This window comes from Notolabrus celidotus, chromosome 17, assembly GCF_009762535.1.
Source record: "Notolabrus celidotus isolate fNotCel1 chromosome 17, fNotCel1.pri, whole genome shotgun sequence".
Taxonomy (NCBI): domain Eukaryota; kingdom Metazoa; phylum Chordata; class Actinopteri; order Labriformes; family Labridae; genus Notolabrus; species Notolabrus celidotus.
Genome location: NC_048288.1, coordinates 14,577,775 through 14,598,417, shown reverse-complemented (window position 1 = coordinate 14,598,417; position 20,643 = coordinate 14,577,775). Strand labels below are relative to the sequence as shown.

At 38.5% G+C, this 20,643-nt stretch overlaps 1 protein-coding gene across 2 annotated transcripts in view; it reads right to left on the bottom strand.

Moving 5' to 3' along the window:
- Positions 1-802: 802 nt before the first annotated feature.
- snx16 (sorting nexin 16) overlaps positions 803-20,643 on the bottom strand; it is a 25,751-nt gene continuing 5,910 nt past the window's right edge. The window contains exons 3-9 of one of the 2 annotated variants that reach the window (XM_034706918.1): positions 19,369-19,455; positions 11,062-11,210; positions 9,489-9,558; positions 7,790-7,926; positions 7,329-7,451; positions 6,934-6,975; positions 803-3,859 (exon numbers count right to left, since the gene is read on the bottom strand). In XM_034706918.1, the coding sequence (XP_034562809.1) occupies positions 6,957-6,975; positions 7,329-7,451; positions 7,790-7,926; positions 9,489-9,558; positions 11,062-11,210; positions 19,369-19,455 (585 nt within the window). In that variant the 3' untranslated portion in view covers positions 803-3,859; positions 6,934-6,956. Of the gene's footprint in view, positions 3,860-6,933; positions 6,976-7,324; positions 7,452-7,789; positions 7,927-9,488; positions 9,559-11,061; positions 11,211-19,368; positions 19,456-20,643 lie in introns of those variants that run through there. The other variant, XM_034706919.1, reaches the window with a different exon arrangement.

Below are 20,643 nucleotides of genomic sequence, written 5' to 3'. Positions count from 1 at the left end.
AGATAAATGTCAACATAAATATTCCTGAAGAAGTCCTGTTTACCTCGTCTGTTACCATCAATGGAAATGTTTCCGTTGATGATTTTTTAACTCAAGAAGGCAGAAAATAATCCGTAAAGAGGGTTTTTTAAAAAACTTTAAAAAAAAAACTTTTTAAAAACTATTAATAAATAATTTAAATAAAATCATATTTAGATTGTCAAAGCCTGTTTATGTCTTCAGTTAGTAGCAGGATGATAAGTGGTGTAAACAAATTTATAGAAAATAGGTGGTTATTCAAATTAGATTGCTGTTTCTCTTGATTCTAATTTGCACAAACTCCTGCTCACTGTACATTATCCCTTATATAACTGGATATGTAAAGTCATGTCTCAACTTGTCATGTCCAAAACTGGATAAATCCAGAAGAATCACATTGTTTAATCAGTATTTTGATTTGGTTGTAATTGTTGCTGTGTGTTCCTGATGTTGTTTTGGTGAGCACTTAGGGCTGTATCTTTTCATGAAAGGTGCTACGTAAATACATCTTCTGCTTCTTCTTCTAACTCTGATACTGCTGGGTGTTTAAGTCATCAAAACTCAAAATACCTGGATGTAAAACCCTGTCTAATGGTCAAAATGTGAAGGTAAATCCCTGGCATATTAAAAAAGAATGTACAGTATGTGCACACTGTTAAAGTTGTATTTTTGGAGTTACAGCTGGCAGACTATTAGAATTTATTAGCATTTTAAAAAGGCATTTCTGTAACTGTAATCCCATAATGTGTGTGACACTTCAGAAGAGAGGACACAGGACACATACTCATACATCATCCATGTTTATTAATGTGGGAATTAAATATTTCCTTCTGATAAAGATCTTAGTATCTACAGACCAGATTTTCTCAGTGGATTATCCCTTTAAATCCAGGACTTAAGTAGTGAAGTGTTATTCATAGAACTCTTTTATAGTGCAACTACACGTGTATATGTGAACTAAGACTTGATTATAATTTCTTAGGATTACAAAAACATTTCGGTTCAGCCTAACATTTACATAAGAGTGTGGATAAAAACCATCAGAGGAACGCAGTGAAACACAAATTTATAAAGCTGTTTAAACACGTGAAAAGTAAAGTGAAAGATCTCTAAGGCACTTCTGCATGAGAGGAATTTAAAGCAGAACAAAACCCAGATACATGACACACATACTAACACAAAAAAAAAGACAGACTCAGTGTTAGAAAAGGCACGTGTCTGTCTCAAACACATGAAGCTGTATAAAACAAATCCTAGCAAACATTATGGGTTGCCATTCATCCATAAAGTGCATCACATGACCTTCCCAGGCCGGTTCGAGACTATCAAACATTAGCTGTGGTTATTACACACTTCATAAAATCGTCATCAGAGAGAGGAAGCGGCAGCACGTCTGCCAGCTTCACTCGTTGTGAAGTATTCAAAGTTATTTGGGTCTTAAAAATATGGCTTTGAGGATGAAGAGGAGTCCTGTTGACAGTTTGGACACAGAGAGCTCAGCTGAGTGTTCAACAGTCCACTACACCAAATATTAGAACAGTCCTGAAACTTATTTACAGACTTAGACTTATTCAAAACAAAGTCTCATCATATCTCCTGTTTTCTGATCAGTAGTATCTCAGGTAGAGACTTTTTATTTCTTTAAAGCAGCGCGACGATGAAAAAACTAGGGTTCTTTCTGCTTTCCTGAATCTGAGAATACCTCACCATGTTTTCAATCAGTTTAAAGGGTCATTCCGTTTTTTTTTTTAAACCTGGCCCATTGTTTTATTTTATTATCATGTTTTTTTTTGTTGGTTTTTTCTTTTACATATTTTAGAATCTTAGTTAAAAAACGAGTGCAAAGTTTTAGAGTTGCTCTGAATATTGAGATCAGACGACAGCTGTAACACAGGCTGTAATGGCTGCAACATAGTCCTTTGGGACTCTGGCGCCTGGTCAGAAAGACCTCTTTTTTAGGGACTTAGTTGAGTTTTTGAAACCAGCAGCTTGTTTCACCGCTGGCTGCTGAAGTACTTTAATCATGCAGTTCCAAAAATGATGGTATTCGTGTCAAATTTAACCCTAAAATGTGTTAAAATAGGAACCAGGTTAATAAATAACATTATTTTATTAAAGGGGGTAAGTTCAGCCATAATACAAAAAATTGTGTGTCATGCAAGTGACAGACATCGTGTCAAAATACGTAACAAGAGACGCTTAATGAATCCGAAACAAATCACACTGCTATCAGCTGATCACAGGTGAGCAGCTGGAGATGTCCCAGATGGAGGAGTATTTTCTTTTCAAATCTTTATATTTCAACTTCCTCAACATGTCTTCATGAATGACAGGGATAAGAATATTAACGGGCTACCGGGGTAAAAATGGCATGGGGCATCGTTTCATGCTGCATCGCTCACGGGCAGTCAGGACACTCCAATTTGCGGACCGGCATATCTGTTAGATCTGAGCTTTCATGTTATTTTCCAACGCTCTGATTAGCAAAACTAATGCTATTCATGTAAGCAAGAAGTGGTTCTCTTAAAAATCGTCAGCAGATAAAAATCTAAATGATACGCATCATAAGGTCAGATACAAAAAAAACATGCAGTTTTGTAAAATGGCTGAACCCCCCACATCCAAATACCTTTCAGACCTTGGGTTATCTGGTCAAGTCTCGGTCCACACACTGTTAGGATGCAAGGCGCCAGGGGAGGTCTGTGATAAATATTAGTGGAGTTTACTTAAACTGTCATAATAAACAGAAGCAGCTGAAGGATTTATGTGAGTATAGGAGGAACGAGACATGATAGTGTTTACATCTACTGTTACATTCCTCAGAAAGCAACATTAGGCCCCTGTCCCCTGGCTCTGTCTCTGTACAGTATGTTCCCAATTTTACTGTCTGTCTCAGACCTCACCAGAGATCACACACGGCACTACTGACATGAGAAAACATTAGAGTGAACTGATAGTGAGAACAGTAGAGTTTTTAAGTGAGAGTCTATGGCAGTATAAAGAAATGACATGGGTCTACCTGCTAACAGTAAGTCTTAATTCTCTATGATACCCACCTGGTTGCTCATGTTGATCCTGAGATATTGAACATATCCAGACTTCGTTTGTATCTCTGCAGCCACATGGGGGCGTTGTTTCTCTGCTGTCTTTCACATCAGGAAGCCATAAGGCAATGCACGTCTGCAGCAACTCATGAGATGAATTTCAAGATTGTCACTTTTGTAAGTCATCAAACCACCCAGGCGGTGTGTGTCTTCAAGTTCCTTTTTTTTTTGGGTCAGGAAGCCAAACTCTAGCTCTGTGACCGCAGGATGAGGTGGCCACAGTCGGAGGACTGAGGCGTCCCTGCACAGTTTGAGAAACTCAGTCTGAGGTTTTCAGAAGAATTGTCGTGTAAGTTCAGATTATATCTCAGTAGGATTCTCCTGCAGATGCCAGATAAAATATCCCACCACCCAATGTATACAGGGAAATATAAGTCAAACCAACTGCTGCAGGGGAAGAGCTCCCTTTCAGCCCCGTTCACACTGGTCTCAAGTTCAAGGACTGCAGCAGATCCACAACTGGAGGGTGAAATAGCGGCCATGATCAGGGAGGTTTGGAGGGAGGTTGTAATGGGAGGAAGAACAGTCAGGTCAGAGGGCGGGCAAAAAATGTACAAAAAAGAAAAGGACAGAAACAGAAGGAGAGTAGAGGACAAGAGGAGGAGGAGGAGTGTTTGCGTTAGTGTTCCAGCTTCTGGTGGAAGAGCTGAGTGACCTGGATGACCGGAGGAGACGCGCTGAGCGATGGCCCGCACCAACAGGCTGAGGATCGCACTGGCTGGACCTCACATCTGCCACTGCAGAGAGGGAGGAGACACGCTCAGCAACTCGCACATTCAACTCATTACTCCAACACAAGACGAGGACTCAGACAACATGAAGCCAGACACACTGACGGGATCCAGCAGAGAGAAGATGCTCAAATATCTGAACTTGTTAGCCGTCCTTGTGAAAGAAGACAGAAACTGGACGACATGTTATTAAAGTCACATCAGCGGAAACAAAGCAGGAAGACAAGTTTCACCTCCGGCTCTCTCCCATCTCACACTGCATAAATAATGATTTAGAACAGGAGTAAAGGACTGTCTATGTTAAAACACTTTTCTTTTCTTCTTTTTTGTATAGCACCACACCAAACTCCTAAATCAGCTCACAAGTCTCATCTTTTACCTGCAAGATCAACATCTATTTTTATTGTTTTGTCTACATTTTTAACCTCTCTGTCAACATAGATTTTGAATATATCTTCACAAGATGGAAAAGCTTTATAAGCGAGCAAGCAACAGTTGTAAGCGGTGTGGCATGTTTTACACAATACCTGTGTTTGCAGCATTCCCCCCTGAAACTAAAATGAAGACGCAAAACTGACTGATTAATCCATGAAGGTGTATGACGTGACACACTGAGCTCATGAAAAACATTTTTTCTTATAGACTGTAATAAATGTAGACCCTAAAATGCTGATATTTTGACTTAAAACTACATATTCTGTTTTTTTTTTTATCAGTGTAGTTTGTTTTAGACAGGAGACATGGATCATTCTAATTTTTGGGGTAAAACAAACTTTTAAATGATGTACAACAAAAGAAGGCTTCCTTAACCCTCCTGCTATGTTGCGGGTCAAATTGACCCATTTTAAAGTTCCAAAATCTGAAAAAATTAGCCTAAATAACATATAAAATGAAAATTCCCTGCCCAAGGACACTTTGCCATTTGACTGCAGGAGCTGGGATCGAAGAGAGACAAGCTGGCAGCCCTTAGAACAGTGAGAGACAAGTGGGTATAGCAACTTCCACTACTCTATAACCCAGGCCCTAATGTCACAGTGGATGAAAGGCTGGAGGTATTCAGAGGTTCCTTCGATTTTAGGCAATATATGCCTTCCAAACCAGCTAAATACAGCATCAAAATCTGGGCAGCATGTGACAGAAGAGGTGTCTCCTGTTAATTTATCAATATCACTTCATAAAAAAATAATTCATATTTAAAATACAATTAACAAAAATCTATGTCATGTGAAACTATTGTATTTATATTTAGATCTTTCAAATGTAGATTTAAAAAAGTTTTAACATGAATTCTCATAAAAAACAGTGAGCTATCCTCATTGAACCATGATCTGTGAGAATTAAAGAACACCACTGCACTAAATATTGATTTAAATAGTTAGTAATGGAGTTAATAATGAGATTAAAAAATGTTTATTTGGATTTTTTTGGGTTCTGACACTTTTGAATCATTAAATATTCCCCGGGTCAAGTTGACCCAGGAACATTATTGCTGTCCCTAAGAAACAAACTTAACAGGAGGGTTAAAACATGCTGAGCACCAAATAACAGCCTGTTTTTGTGCCCACAACTTCAAGCCCTGCCCTTATTTGATTAGCTATAGATGCTAATTAGTGACGGCTAAAATGTTATAATGTTGACAGCTAAAAAACAGGGTTAAGGGGAAAAAACCCAAAAGATGTGATTGAAAAAGTTCAAGTGGACTCAGCGTCTTCTGACTTGATAATTCAATTTGTATACCATTATTCTCATCAGGGTACTTTTCTCATTATGTGCCCTAGCAGTCTGATTCATGTCCCTGTTTTGAAGGCAGCAGGTGGATGGGGGAGGGAGGAGAACACCTGTAATCCGAAACCTTACGATGCCCAGAAACAGTGAGCACACATCACCATGTGAAGAGGAGCTCTGACAGCAGATGTTAGTCACATGTGATGCAGGGAGCCACAGTCAGCGTACAACACTGCAGGACAATAAAAACACAACAAGGCTGGAGACTAATCATTTTCAGAGCTTTGAACTCAGAGAGTCAAAACAATAAACGATAAGTTTGTCTTCACAAATGAAAATGAATGGCCCCATTAGGCCACCGTATTAAGATACAGCTATGGGCAAACACTGCTCTAATGTGTCGTTCGATTCCAAATCCAAGTCTTTGGGCAAATTATCTGCCATAAGAAGCCAACAATCGCAATTTATCTGCTGCCTCTTTGGCACCAAAACTGTCAATAAATGTTTAGCTTGATTCCACCAAGAGATTTAGTCTCTTCTTAGGCAGCTGCAGAACAATCCTGAGAGGTCTAACCTGTACTTCTGACCTCTTGTTTTCACTATCTGTGTTATTATCTGATTAAATAATCTGTAGAACGGTTTAAGAAAGGCATGAATATTATTGCTTTTCCATTTTGCAGACAGAAGTGGAGATGCGATACTTGTGTTTTACTCTACAACTTGATTTCTGCATTTGTTTTAACATTTTGGACGATTTTCCCTTAACTATGAAAGACCCTTACAACAGCTGACCAAAACTTGAGACACACCTGAAATGTATCTACACCTCGACAGCCTGCTGAGAGAAGTGAATCTGTCCTCACTCCTTCCAGTACACTGATGTGTTAAGACAACTGATGAAGCTGGAATGTGTTCCGACTCTGTAATGTGTTGTAAATGTGAAGATCTGTTCAGAAACGAGCTCTAAATGTGCAGCAAAGACTTCGCTTTAGAGATGATCCGATTTGAGCAAACTCTCTGAATGATCTGCTCTGAAAAGGAACCGTCCCCAACCTTTAAAAACACCCTGAAAACACAGATTCAACAGGTTTTAACTTTTCAAAGTTAATCTCAACTCATTACTCACATGTCACATGTACCGCCACGAGGACTGTTAAGTATAACAGCTATAATTCACTGTACACGTATCATGTGAGTACTGTATCAAGACTGACTTATAAAGAGAAAAAACACTGTAAAGAGAGAGAGACGTCACATCATGAGAGTTAAACAGTTAACAGTGGGATGCATGTCACTGAGCAGAAGAAGAGGCAGCCTGACACAGAGTTCATCTGCTGAGCTGGATTTTAAAGTACCTCACACTTTACGGGACTCTTTTTCAGATTGGAGCGGCGCTGCTGTGGAATGAAAAAGTGCAAGAAACAACAGAAAGGAATCATTTACAGAACAAAGTGGAACACAGGTAGAAATAAGCAAAACCTAAACATCCTTTTTGAACACACTTGACAGAGGCTGATGCCAGACTTCTTGCAAAGGCCCCTTCTTTTCTATTAGTTAATCCTCTTGTTGATGTAGACCTGGTTCAGGTGTGAACATCTAGATAGCTGGGAGTGAGAATCTGCTGTGTGACTCATGTTTGATCTGTGTGTTTGTGTTTTTCTTTCTTGTTGTTGCAGGTTTGTGTACTCTTCATCACATTCACTTCTGTCTGTGTTGTGTTGTGTTTGTGTGAGTGTTTTTTTTTTTTTACCCGCCATCTTCAGGCATGTCCTGATCAGCTTCTGCAGCTGACGACTCCACGTCCACTTCCACGCTGCTCTCACTGCCTTGAGCTGACAGATCACACAGAGACCCAGGGCTCACACACTCGCCACTGCCAAACACACACAAACACACACACACACACACACACGCACACGCACACGCACACGCACACGCACACGCACACACACAGAAACAAGAGGAAAAAAAACACAAATGATGTGACACGTTCTATTGACTTAGTTGCAACATTTACATTTACAGCCACTGCTCTTATGAAGCAGATGCTCTGGCTTGTTTCCATTTTTGGAATCATTTCCACATAAGCCACATTCACAAGCCACACATTTTCAGTGCCTTGTATTTTTTTGTCTTGTATTCTTGTGTGAGATCTCTTTAAGAAACAAAACTTAAATGTGAAAATGTGTGTGTTTATGCATGTCTACTGACTTGATTTGCTTCTCCAGCTGCAGGATGGCCTGCTCCTTCTCCTCCAGCCGTCTCTTCAGGGACATGATCTCCTTCTGCTTCTCCAGCAGCTCTTTCTGCAGGCGATAGTTGCTCTCCTCCAGAGTCTCACAGAACGCCTGCAGAGGAGAGAAGAATGTAAGAGAGTATTTTTAACACAGAGGACACAGAGTGGAGGGCAAAGAGAAGACATATCCGGGAAAACATTTTACAAGACGCCGGTTGAATCTAAAATTAAATGTTATTTAACACATAGATTTGAGTTGACTGCCCGAGAACATGTGTGGTAAGGTCGGCTGTTTAATGAGGCCGTTTTTCTATGTGGGGGCATGTTTGTCATGGCATTTTTATTGACTGATGCATTAAGAGTTAGGCCCTGTCGTGTCGTGCTTTAATTTAACCATGTAGAAAATAGGACAGTGTGTTCATATGAGACCTGAGGGGAGGATTTTACTCAGAGCTGTGTCACCCGCAACAGTCTTCGATCCTCCAGGACGAACAGACTCGCTCATTACGACTGATCAAAACACTGAATAAATCAGTGTTAGGTTAAGAATTAGGGTCTCTATGATGCTGATGCAATGCAGCTGATTCAGTGCAACCCGCTGCTCAATAAGCTGCAGCTAACGTCCGAGTTAGTGACACTGTGTTCCCTTATCTGTGAACAGTTTTTCAGTTTTAGTGTTCTTTGGTGATTTAAAAGCTTAAATGAAGACAAATTTGCTGACTTATGGAAACAAGGAGCCTAAATCAAATGGCAAGTCAATCAACGATCAGCGTTTTAATGTTACACCCTTGAAAAAGGGAAGAATAAATCACGAGCGTGATCGTGTTGCGTTTCCTCATCAAGAGCGTTTAATAGAATGCAGAAAGAAACGAGATCTGCAGGTGGATACCGAAGCAATCGATCACAGATAAATATCTGACACAGACTACTCAGTAGATCACAGATCAACATGAATAAATCGTACTTTTAAACAATAGAAAACATAGTAAAACAGTATATTTAAACACCCTTAGTGTCATTACTGTTTGTTTTTAACTATTAACTGATTTTATGCATTTTAAATGACTTAAATGTTTGTAGATGATTTTTAATCACTCTCTAAAATGTATGAAATCATTTTGTTTTTATCCCCAAGTAGATTTTAGCTTTTTTTTTTTTTATATAAACAATGAACTTAGCAAACTGTTTTTAAACTGTTTTTAACTTATATACTGTTTTTTAACCTGTCACATTAACATTAAAGTTATGGCACTCATGTTCACATGTCCCCCATCACCTGGACCAACGACTCCATCTTGTGACCATAGATGTCATCAACAGACATCACATCCTTTTTTTTTTTAACATACATGAATAATGTCATCTGAGTTGGATTGTTACAATAAAAAAAGTATGATGATTTCTCTGCAACACCAAAAACACAACAACAGTAATGCTGCACCTCATCTCTCCTCTCTCCTGTATTATTGTCTTCTAAACCTTGTCTGGATTTGTACTTCCAGCCTTAGCCAAGAAAAATGAAATATTTAAGTGAAAACATTTTGGATGTGGAAAGCCTGGAAAGTCTCAAAGGGAAATTATTAATGTTTAATAAACAGCCAAACCAAAATCACTCAGGCCCTCATTACATGGTGGGTAACAAAGATATATATATAGTATGTGACACAAACGTACTCTGCTCTCCTCCAGACTATCAAAAGGTCCGGGTGGGTCGTCCAGACACAGAAACTCTCTCACCCCCACGCTGTGAAGAAAAACAAATGCTGTGTCATAAAAGATTATCACTTTTCAGTCATAATGTGAAAATTGTGCTGGTTTCATCCTCCTAAATATCAGGATTGGTTTGTTTTCTAACAGTAAATGACGGCCCGTTGAGTTTTGATCAGACAAAACTAATATGAAGATGTTTTTTTGTGGTGTGCGAAATCTTGTTGAGCCTTTTTTTCGTATTTTGTGGCAATTTATAGTCAAACTGATTCAACATGAAAATGAACAGATTAATGGATCATGATTTTTAAAATTACATGAATTCCTAGATGTTTTTTGTGCTTGTTTGTGGCTTTTTAACAAACCAGTGTGATCACAAACACCGTAAAAAACTTAGTGGTCATTTACAGAATAAAATGTGTTATTTTTTATTAGTAACTGTTAAAAGAAATAAATTAATTCTGGGAAACGGCCTGACACTACAGCCTGAGAAATATCTGTTTTTACACAACTGCTTCACATAGAAACAACACAAAATCTCAAGAAATTGATTTATCAGCACTAAAGTCTAATTACAAGTGTATAAATCAGCCACTGCCCACGAGTTCTGTGTGTGACCTCTCAAATTCAAGTTTCTTTAAGCTTAAGGAAGCACTGACCCAGTTTTTGAAGAGCTACAGAAAGCACACTATTGAACTGTCAGGAAAAATCCAGCACAAAAAATGAGGGAGCAGGTCATTAGCATGCTACCATCTAGACCAGGGGTGACCTACTGCTATTGATGCTTTTAATAATTAACTGTTCACTAACCCTAAACTTAGGAGTCATCTGGCAAAAAGAAAGGCAGAAAACTCATTACACTTTCTATTTTCAAGGTTTTATTTCAAGTTTAGCTACTATTTTTGTCAATGTTTTTTTAATATAATGGGTAAATTTGACTATTTTTAGATAACTTTGGTCATTCAACTTTTTATTGCATTTTTTTCAGTATTTCTATTACCACAAATTAACAAATTACATATAAGTAATACAAAACCAACAAAAAAAGTAGAAAAAAATAAATAAATACAAAGAAATACAATAATAATAATAACAATAATAATAATAATAATAATAATAATAATATTAATTAACAGTACAAACAAAAAGGAAGATAAACATAAGAAAAGGAAGGTAAATAAACAAAAATAAATTATTATAATAAGAAATATTTTTAGATAACTTAAAAAAAAAACATTCTGGAAGACATCTCACTACCCCCCATTTGTGTCTCGCAACCTTGATCTAGAATGATCTAAACAAGGGGTTTGGATGCTAGCAGATGCAACGTTTATTACGAGTACAGATGTTTTTCTGACAATTAAAAAACTATTCTGAACTTTGAACAGCACAAGAAAAATACCCAAGGTTTAAAAGAAGCAATGAAACACATATCCAACACATTTCCAGTGTTGTGTATTTAGGGCCTCAGTATAGTTTTCACAAAAATCAGACAATCCCATTCTAAAAACAGAAACAGCTGTTTCACCCTGTCACGTACCAGTTAGCAATGTCTTTGTGTGCGACTAGGTTTTGCAGAAAGGCCTGTAGTCCCAGCTGTCTGTCCTCCAGGAAGTCGCTGTCGTAGTTATCCTTGAACCAGCGCTTTGGAGGCAGAGCGAGGCGGAAACCAGGGAACATCTCCTTCAGCTAAAAAAGACAAACACACACAAACAACAGAGAGGACTGAGCATCACGTGAGGTCTCTTTGTGCTGTTGTGACAGTTAAAAATAGTATCAAACGAGACAAAAGTGAAAACGTTCGAGAAGAGAAAGAGAATTTCTGGCAGGTAGAAATGACAGTTGGGGTCAGCGGGTTTAGCTGAACACTGGGAGGGAGTCATACTGGATTTCTAAAACTCAACACGATGAAACCTCCCAGACTGAATGGCATTTTCATTCTCAAGCCAAAAATTATTTCCTCGCGGGACAATAAAGTGTATCCTATCGTATCATATCGAATTGCGTATTGTATGGTATTTAATCAATCAATCAATCTTTATTTGTATGGTACTCTACCCTACAGTACCTTATCGCATCGTATCCTACCATACCGTATTTACTGTACTGTACCCAATCATAGTGTCTCGTCTCATCTCATATCATATCCTACCTCTTATTGTACCGTACCGTATCACACCCTGGGAATCTGTGTTCAGCTCTTGAGTGACCCAGCACTTGGTACTTTGGTCATTATTGTGGTGATGTTAATTGTTGATGATGATAATGGAAGGTCTTAAATGGTTTGGTTGCTTCATTGTAGATGTTCCTTATTTTATTACTATAAAAAAATAAAAGAAATTCCTTACTTACTTTGTGCATTGCCTTTACACTGCTTGGCAGTACCTGCACCCAAATTGACTTGAAGCACTTTGTTACTCTTACTGATCTTGTTTCCTCTTGTCTAGATCTTTGCTTGTGTTGTTCTTCGCTTTGGATAAAAGCGTCTGCTAAATGACATTGGAACATTGTAACACCCTACTGTACCGTACCACATTGTAACATTTCATATGGTATCAGATCGTATCGTACCGTATCGTATTCTACTGTACCGCATCACAATGTCTCGTTTCGTCTCATATTGTATCGTACCGTATCGTACCGTATCGTACCCTACTAGGGATGTACATTTTAAGTATTTTCCGTGATCGATTCTTGGAAATGTTAACGATCAATTATCGATTAATTGATTAAGAAAAAACATTATTATTCTTACGTCAAAAACAATGCCAAATACGTTGTTTTACCCCTAAATTATATTTTCTACAGCAACAAAATGCACATAACTGACAGGATTGAATACGGGTACATGTTTGACACGCAGAATACCAACGATCAGGCTCATAAAAATATTCTCTGCGGACATAATCTTATAAAGTGAAGGCTCATAATACTAACAGAAAAGTACTTCAGACTCACAGAGTCCAGTTTTCTGTCTACTCGTTCTTATTGAGAAAAATAATCATGTGTATTCAGTCAGGTGTCAGCCGGGAGCGCAACCGGGTCATAATCAGTCCCGCTGCAGAAAAGCTCAGACGGCTCTGATGTTGCTGGTCTGCAAACATAGCGTACCTGAATTTCCCACCTGTCTGTTACCTTCGTATCCAAAGGTGGAAATATCCTGTTTATAGTTATGAACCTTTGTGTCCGTGTCGTTGTTGGCAGCAGTTTTGTACTGATCCTCTTTAAAAAAGCGCACGTGGAGACCTGACGTGCAGCCGCAGCCGCCAGCTGAGCGTCTCCTGTGCGCAACACCTTTAACAGCTGATTCACATCAAAACATGCTTTAAACTTAAAACACCTCCCTGATAGATGAGTGTAATATGAGACCACATGATGTTTGTTCCACGTGACGGAAAATTGATAATAAAAATGTGTGTTTCGAGTAATTTCTTAACAATCAATTAATCGATAATCGATTAATTGTGGTCATCCCTATACCCTACCATACCATACCGCATTGTAACGTTACATATGGTATGATATCGGATCACATCCTACCGTACCATATTCTACCGTGCCGCATCATAATGTCTCGTCTCTTCTCATATTGTATCGTACAGTATCGTACCGTATCGTACTGTAATGCACCCGACTGTACCGTACCGCATCATAACGTTACATATGGTATGATATCATATCGTATCGTATCGTATCATATCGTACCGTACCGTGCTGTAGCACATTATAATGTCTCGTATTGTAACCTATAGTCTTATAAACCATCGTATCATATCATACATTTTTTCGCTGTGTTCTCCTATGGCTACAAAAATAAAATCAAAACACAATTTCTTAATTCATCTTGATAAAGAGACAGGCAAAGCTGTCTTATTCACGATGTGCATGTCTGGTCTAGTTCTTTTGTATGACTGTGTGTGTGTTTGTGTTGTTGAGCTCCTTTAGCATTCTGTAGCAGTGGCTATCTGACCAGTAATTGGCTGTACAGCTGCTGGATTTAAAGAATCCTTTCCTTTTATTCTGAGGAGATTTGGAGAAGTGGCTGAACAAATTAGACTTTGGGGATTATTCATTTCCTTGTGGCTGACTGTGCTGCTTTAATCAAGTTCTTGTTTGGTTGGAAGCTGGCGAGCTGCTGCCTCGTGGTCCTTGTTTCATCTTTGATGTTTTGACTTAAGAACACCTCCCCCTCCCCGCTCTCCTTCAGACTGCGGGTGTGTTTGTTGATTAAATCCAACACGTGTCGTCAGATGGTGAGGGTGTGACCTTTAATGTGCAGCCCAGTGCCAACTGGTTTAATGTGCTTGGAGCTGCTTGTTATTCAACCTAATCCTGTTTGTGTTGACCTGGAAACAGCCAAATGCTTCAAGACAAAAAATTATGGTCTTAAAGATTTTGGAAATTGAAAAAATTAGGTCTAACAACTGGCGGTCATAAAAAATGGAATAAGATTTAGATCAAAGTTAGATATTTTATAAATATTTAAAGAGCAGGTACAAGCGTGGTTTTATAAATAACAACTTATCTGATGGTAGAGAGGGGTAGGATTAGATAAGTTTTAAACTTCTTCCTACTCCTTTTCGTACATGTAGAGTAAATTGTTTCACTGCTTGCTAATATTGATTTTGTTTCTTTTGTAAAACTGTTTCTTTTTATTTTATGTTTGTATAACTCTTTCTTCTTTTCTGCTTTTTTTTTTAATTGTATTTTTTTTACTTTTACATGTTCGAAATAAAGTCATCAAATCAAATCAAATCAAATGGTCCATTCCTCATTTAATTTTAACTTTTTATTTATTTCGTTATTTGAACGTTTTTATTAGACCAACACATCACAAAATAACAATGCAGCCATTCAGAGGCAAAATAAAAAAACAAGAGTTATGAAAACACCTAGTCCAGTCTGATAGTAAAAATAAAAAAACAAATAAAATATAATACAAAATTAAATAATAAGGAAATACATACATACAAAAATATAATAATATTAAAATTAATAATAATAATTAAAAAAGTTAAATTAAGAAATCTAAATTATTTTTAAAATAGAAATTAGGATTATTAAAAAATACATGAAGTAAACTTTAAAGAAAAATAAGCAAATACAATAAAATAATAATAATATATATCACTAATTTTTTGCTTTTTTAAAATGTGTTGTTTATTTATGAACAAAGTCATTGCAGACTTCATCACACTATTTTTGAGTGAGACATTTTTTTAACAATTGAAACTTCATTGTAACCCTCCTTCACATAAAAAATATTAATTTATTATTGTTTGAAAAAGTACCTGCTTTCTAAATTCTCTTCACCTGCTTTGAATCACAAACTCAGTAAGAAGACTTTTTCAGTTCTTACAGAGACAAACAAAAACCTGCTTTTTAATAAAAACATAAACACTGCTAAGTTACAGTCAAATAAATGCACAAATTAAAGATGTTCTGAAGCAACTCATTTACTAGTTGTTTGAATTGAAATAAAAATTCTGATTTACCGACTAGTCCAAAGGCAAGAGAAAACTCTGAATTGAGCACAATGTACTCCACACGACTAACCATGGCCTCACAGAGTCTGCGTTATCATAGCTAGAATCCAAAATTAACAACACCCAAAACTCTGACTTTAAAAGCAGAGGTGCACAAGAAAAAGCACAACAGTACATCCCTAGACAAAGGAAAGAAGTAATCAATCCCTTGAACTTTTGGGTTAGACCGCTCATTCATTCCCTTTTCCCCTAAGGATTGTTGTTAGATCTTTTTCATGTCTCCATTGAGAGGACAGGACAGTGGATAGCGTGAGAAACTGTGAAAAGAGAGTGATGCTGCAAAGAGCAGAGGGTCAGATTTGACCTCAAAGACTGAAGCCATTGTGCGTGGACCGTGGAGTGCAAGATTAAGCTTCCGAGCCAAACCAGCACCCTGCCTATGTATTCCTTGATGCTCATTCAGAGCTTGAAAAACTACAGATTTCCTATTTCCTACAAGCTGGATGGACAGACTGCTGTGTTGGAATAAAACAATGGCAGAGAATCAGTAATATTAATATGAAAAACAATACAATAAATGTGTAACAAGCTTTCAAGCTCCTGGAGAACTCTGAGTCTTGATGCACATTTATACGTACATGCGTCTCTCTGGATTTTTTCAATCCTTGGCGTTTAAAGAGAAAATAAAAAGCTATACATTCTCCTTTATGATGACCTCGTTATCTGAGACACGTCCCTGGTCTCCCGCTGCTCAGTGTGTGCAAGTATGATGAACGAGGTGAGGTTTTGAGCATATAGAAGGTGTTTGGCCACATTACAAAAACGATCACAGTTTGACAGATACCACTCACACCGGCAGACAGCGCAGAGGAGGATGATGTTGCAGGAGTGGATCGAGATGTTTCTATGGATGATAATATTGCTGTCACGTTTAGTTAAAATCAATGCTACATAAACTTCTGACCTGCAGATTTAAATTCACTGTTTTGACCCGCTGCCTTGTCTGGAACTGGGACTGGAAAAGTTCGCCTGCCCCCTCCCTCTGCTGAACACAATGAAGAGATGTTTGGGTTTTACTATATTCTAACCAGATGTATACACATACATTACGATAAAACTCTTTCTGACTGCCTTGGGAGTTAGCGTGTGTGAGTTATGCACAAATGTTTGTTTTGCAACCTGAGACGTGAAAAAACTTCAGCTTGGTTGTGACCTCAGCCAAATCAGATTCTGCTGTCAGATCGGACCTTTCACAGACTGTCTGGCCTGTAATTTACCAGAGATTAGATCAGATTGTGTGAACAGACTTTTCTTTGCCTGGGTTGGAAGGGCGTCTGAAACTCCACTCGTAATGCAGCTCTCTAAAGTGGAAGCATGAGAACTAGAGATAAATCATGTTGCCCTCCAAACACTCGTTAAAACAGGTCAGGGTGGAGAGCTTCGGCGCTGCACTAAAGAACTTCAATGAAAGCGTTCTACTGCAGACACTCTGGTGGAGTGCTGTCATTGTTTTGTGGTGCGTAGTAGATATACATGATGCATGAAGATACCTGCATCCATGGAAATTAAACCACAATAATTCATTTAAACTAGGGATGCCAACAATTAATCAAAGTTAAGAACTTACTCCAACACATTTTTTTTGTTTCGATTTTATATCATGTGGAACAAACATCATGTGGTCTCATATTTCGTTCAGCTATCAGGGAGGTGATTTAAGTTTAAAGCATGATTCGATGTGAATCAGCTGACTAAAGGTGTTGCACACAGCTGGGGGCTGCAGCTGAGTGACAGGTCTCCACGAGCGCTTTTTTTCTCCGGACTGATTATGACTCGGTTGCGCTCCCGGCTGACACCTGACGATGAACCCATGCTTATTTTTCTCAATAAGAACGAGTAGACAGAAAACTGGACACTGTGAATCTAAAATATGTTTCTGTTCTGTTCCCTTGTTGAAGTCTGAGCCTTCACTTTTATGACTATATGTCCGCAGAGATTATGAGCTGCTCCACATGTTGATATTCAGCTTGTTTAATGTTTTGAACACCTCAATATGATCCGTAGCTGTTCATTGTGTCGTGAAGGAAAATTTGATTCAGGGTGAAAAACGCATTTGGCATCGTTTTTAAGATTAATCAATTATTGATCGTTAGCATTTCCAAAGATTGATTATGGAAAATACTTGAAATTACATTCCTAATTTAAACCATCTCCGAATTTTGTGCAAATCTGAGTTGCAAACTTTCACATGTCCCTTTCATAGAATCTGATTATAATCCGGATATAAGAGCCAAACTGAGGTGAAATATTCCACGGTAACTGATATGATGAATAATATGTCAATTCCTTTGAGCTTGCATGAAAAAAAGGAGTTTACTAAAGCTCAATTCACATATGCACAAAACTCCTGAAATGTTCAGGGTGAACTGCATGTGTGAACACCATAGACTGTATAAAATATGGACGCAGTATACGTGACGTCACCCATCTGTTTCTGAAGAGCTGTTTTGAGACCAATCGTCGACGGCAGCCATATTGCGGCTGTCGAGTGATTGTGACGTAAAGAGGCGGGCTTTGAGCCTCCTAGCCAACAGCTACAGTGTTCCCGCCTGTCAATCAAGTCATCTGTGCCTCTCATTGGAAGACTCGTAATCTCAATATCTTCGAAATTGCCGCATTAGAAAGAACCCCCCCCCTACAGTGTGTTCCGATCGAGAAATGAGCTATCCAGACTACACTTGTCTTTTGTACCAGGCTGTAAACATGTTTATTTTTGCTGTAAAGATCGGCTTTTTTGAATTGGTGTGTATGTGATTTCCGGTACTTTCAGAGCCAGCCTCAAGTGGATCCTCGATGAACTGCAGTTCTTAGCACTTCCGCATTGGACTCATATTTTTAGACCAGAGGTTGCCGCTTATTCTTTTCCACCAAGCATCCTGGTTAAATTTCCGCGTGAAGTCAGAGTGAGCTGTATGAAAGCAGCACACGTAGACGAGCTTGCAGCCTGGTAACAAAACAGTTTTTGTGTGAACAGCGAATTTGTTTTCTCGAACACACTGTACGGGCGTTAATGTTTTTATAACTCGTCCCTTTTGAAAATATAACAACTACAAGTTAAGTTTGCATAATTAGGGGCACAACTGAGTTGATTGAAAACTTTGGACATATCAAGGGCAAAGCTCCAAAAAATCTCTAAACATATTCCATATACTTCAACATTATTGTAGGGTATGCAGCACAGTTGAAGGGCAAATCATTCTGCACCTTCTGCTGGACAAACTATACAATTATATAGCTATACATCAACCCGAGCGCTGTTTGGTGCATAATAAGCTCTGTAAAAGGGAAGAATAATACTGATGCATACTAGCAAGAAACATCAACCAAAAATACATCGACCTGGCTGCACTGGTAATGCCAAAGAAGTGGATTGAGCTGGTGGTGTGATCAAAGCCTGAGAGTGGCGTGATGCTGGCTGAGCTCCAAACTACTGAACAAATACTGTTTGGGCAGCCGCCACACAGTGAGGAGGCAGCGCTGCATGCTGAGAACCTGTTCATGTGTTGCTGCTGTTCCTTGTCATGATGTGAGTACAAACTGTTCTGTATGGTTAGATTGCAATTGCATGTCTGTTCTAATTGCAGCACTGCCTAAAGTAACAAAAAAACACACATTTTTATCATTAAAGTGTTTGCACTTATGTGATACAGTGACTTAAAATGTGCCTCATGTTGAAAGATCTCCAGCTGGTTAAATGTATGACCAATGAGAACTCTAAAATTACAGCAAGTTCTCTGCAAAAAAACCGAACACCCTAGCGTGAAGACTACAGCTACCCCTGTGTAAGAAGCCACAGGAATGGAGGCGAGGATGTCCACACCCACTCTTGTCCTTTCCCTCCTTACTGAATGTAGGGTGTTCCCAGCTCCTGTTATCCCATTTCTCTCCTGTGTTTGCTTGAGACAATTGTGCATTGCAGTGTTTGGTTTAATCAATATCTTGCATGCTGAGCTGCAGAAATAACTCCAGCTTATTAGTTGCAGGTTTCTAACCTTAATCTTTTTTGTTGTAGATTCCTTTTCCTCACCCAGTGTCATCACGTGGTTTATTTTCTCCTCTGTTCTGTAATCTGTGACCCAAAACCACAAAAGACCTGTTCCCCTGGTTGGCCCAGGCCTGCTGGCTATTTGGGAATAAAAGCTTCTTTGTGCGGCTCTAATCACTTCCACAGTGTGCTCAAAAAGCGTGCTAAAAGCATTAAGCAGACGGTCAAACGCAGTGTCTTCAAATATGGATGAATGACTACAAAATAACGCTTCAGAGATTTGGGAGAAAAATATTTACAGACGACACAAACGCACCTTGTCGTTGAGCCTGGAGAAGTCTGTGTACCTCCTGAAAACAACCCAGTTCTCGTCTGCACTCTTCCTCACCAGGACCTTAAACACCTGCAGCAGAGAAGACAACACAGACACACGTTAAAGACTGCACATTAAAACACTCTTTACCTGTTTCAGGTGCAACTGTGTGCTAGATTATCTGCAAAGTTCCCAAACAACTACAAACTTATTCTCATTCTTTTTCAACAAAAATGCAAAGTTGTGGGTCTAAAGTTTTCTCAAATAAATATAACTTATAACCTTATCATGAAGCAGATTTGAGATAAGTCAAAAGTCAAGCTGTTGAGGTCACATCCATCATTTCTGATGCATTCCAGGACGTCAGGAAATCTAAACGCTGTTTGTCTTTAGTGACACAGCTTCAAGCAGATTTATGTCTGAGCATGAATGTTTGGCGTAGAACAGATTGATATCTGCTCCTGGATGCAGATATCTGTTTATGGAGAGATATGAACCGTCATCAAATCACTGCTGATGGGAGCCGGGATGTCACCACAGTAGTGGATTGTGATCTGCCTCCTTTTGCTCTCCATACAGGCTGTTTTAGCTGCAGACACAAAAGCCTGCTAATATGTGATTAGTTAATACTACTCAGACTACAAACAGAAACCAGAAGACTTCATTAAGTCTGGACCTGCATGCACAGATTCCACACTTTTACATAAAAACTACAAAAAGAGATTAAATTAATCCATGCTTGTTTCTTGGTAGAAAATTATGCAAAATCAGTTTCAAGGTTGAATGATGGACAAATTATATGTTCTTCTTTGTGAGGAAAAAATAAGTTATTACTGATTTTAGTAACAAGGTTGTTTTAAAAGCTCCTCCTTCAGCAGCAGACTGAGACTCCCACCCTGCAGGACGGATTGTACCGCAGGTCCCTCATCCCATCTGCAATCAGACTGTTTAACACCAGCACTACAATGTCCCGTTATTTATCTGTTATCATCTTCATTTCACTACATGGCAGTTACTGTGTGACTATATGGCAATATGTCTGTGAATCTGTTTTATGATTCACACCGACAAACTATTCTGTCAATTTCACATCTGAATCGCACTGATTTCTCATACTGTGTATGTTTTATTAATAACCTGGTGCAATTGTATCTGTGCAGTGACTTACATCACTATCTATTCATCAGATAAGTGTACATAGTGTGTATATAAATGTAATATTTGCTGTATTTTATTTTTATCTTATTTTACTTTATTCTGTTCTATTTTATTTGATTC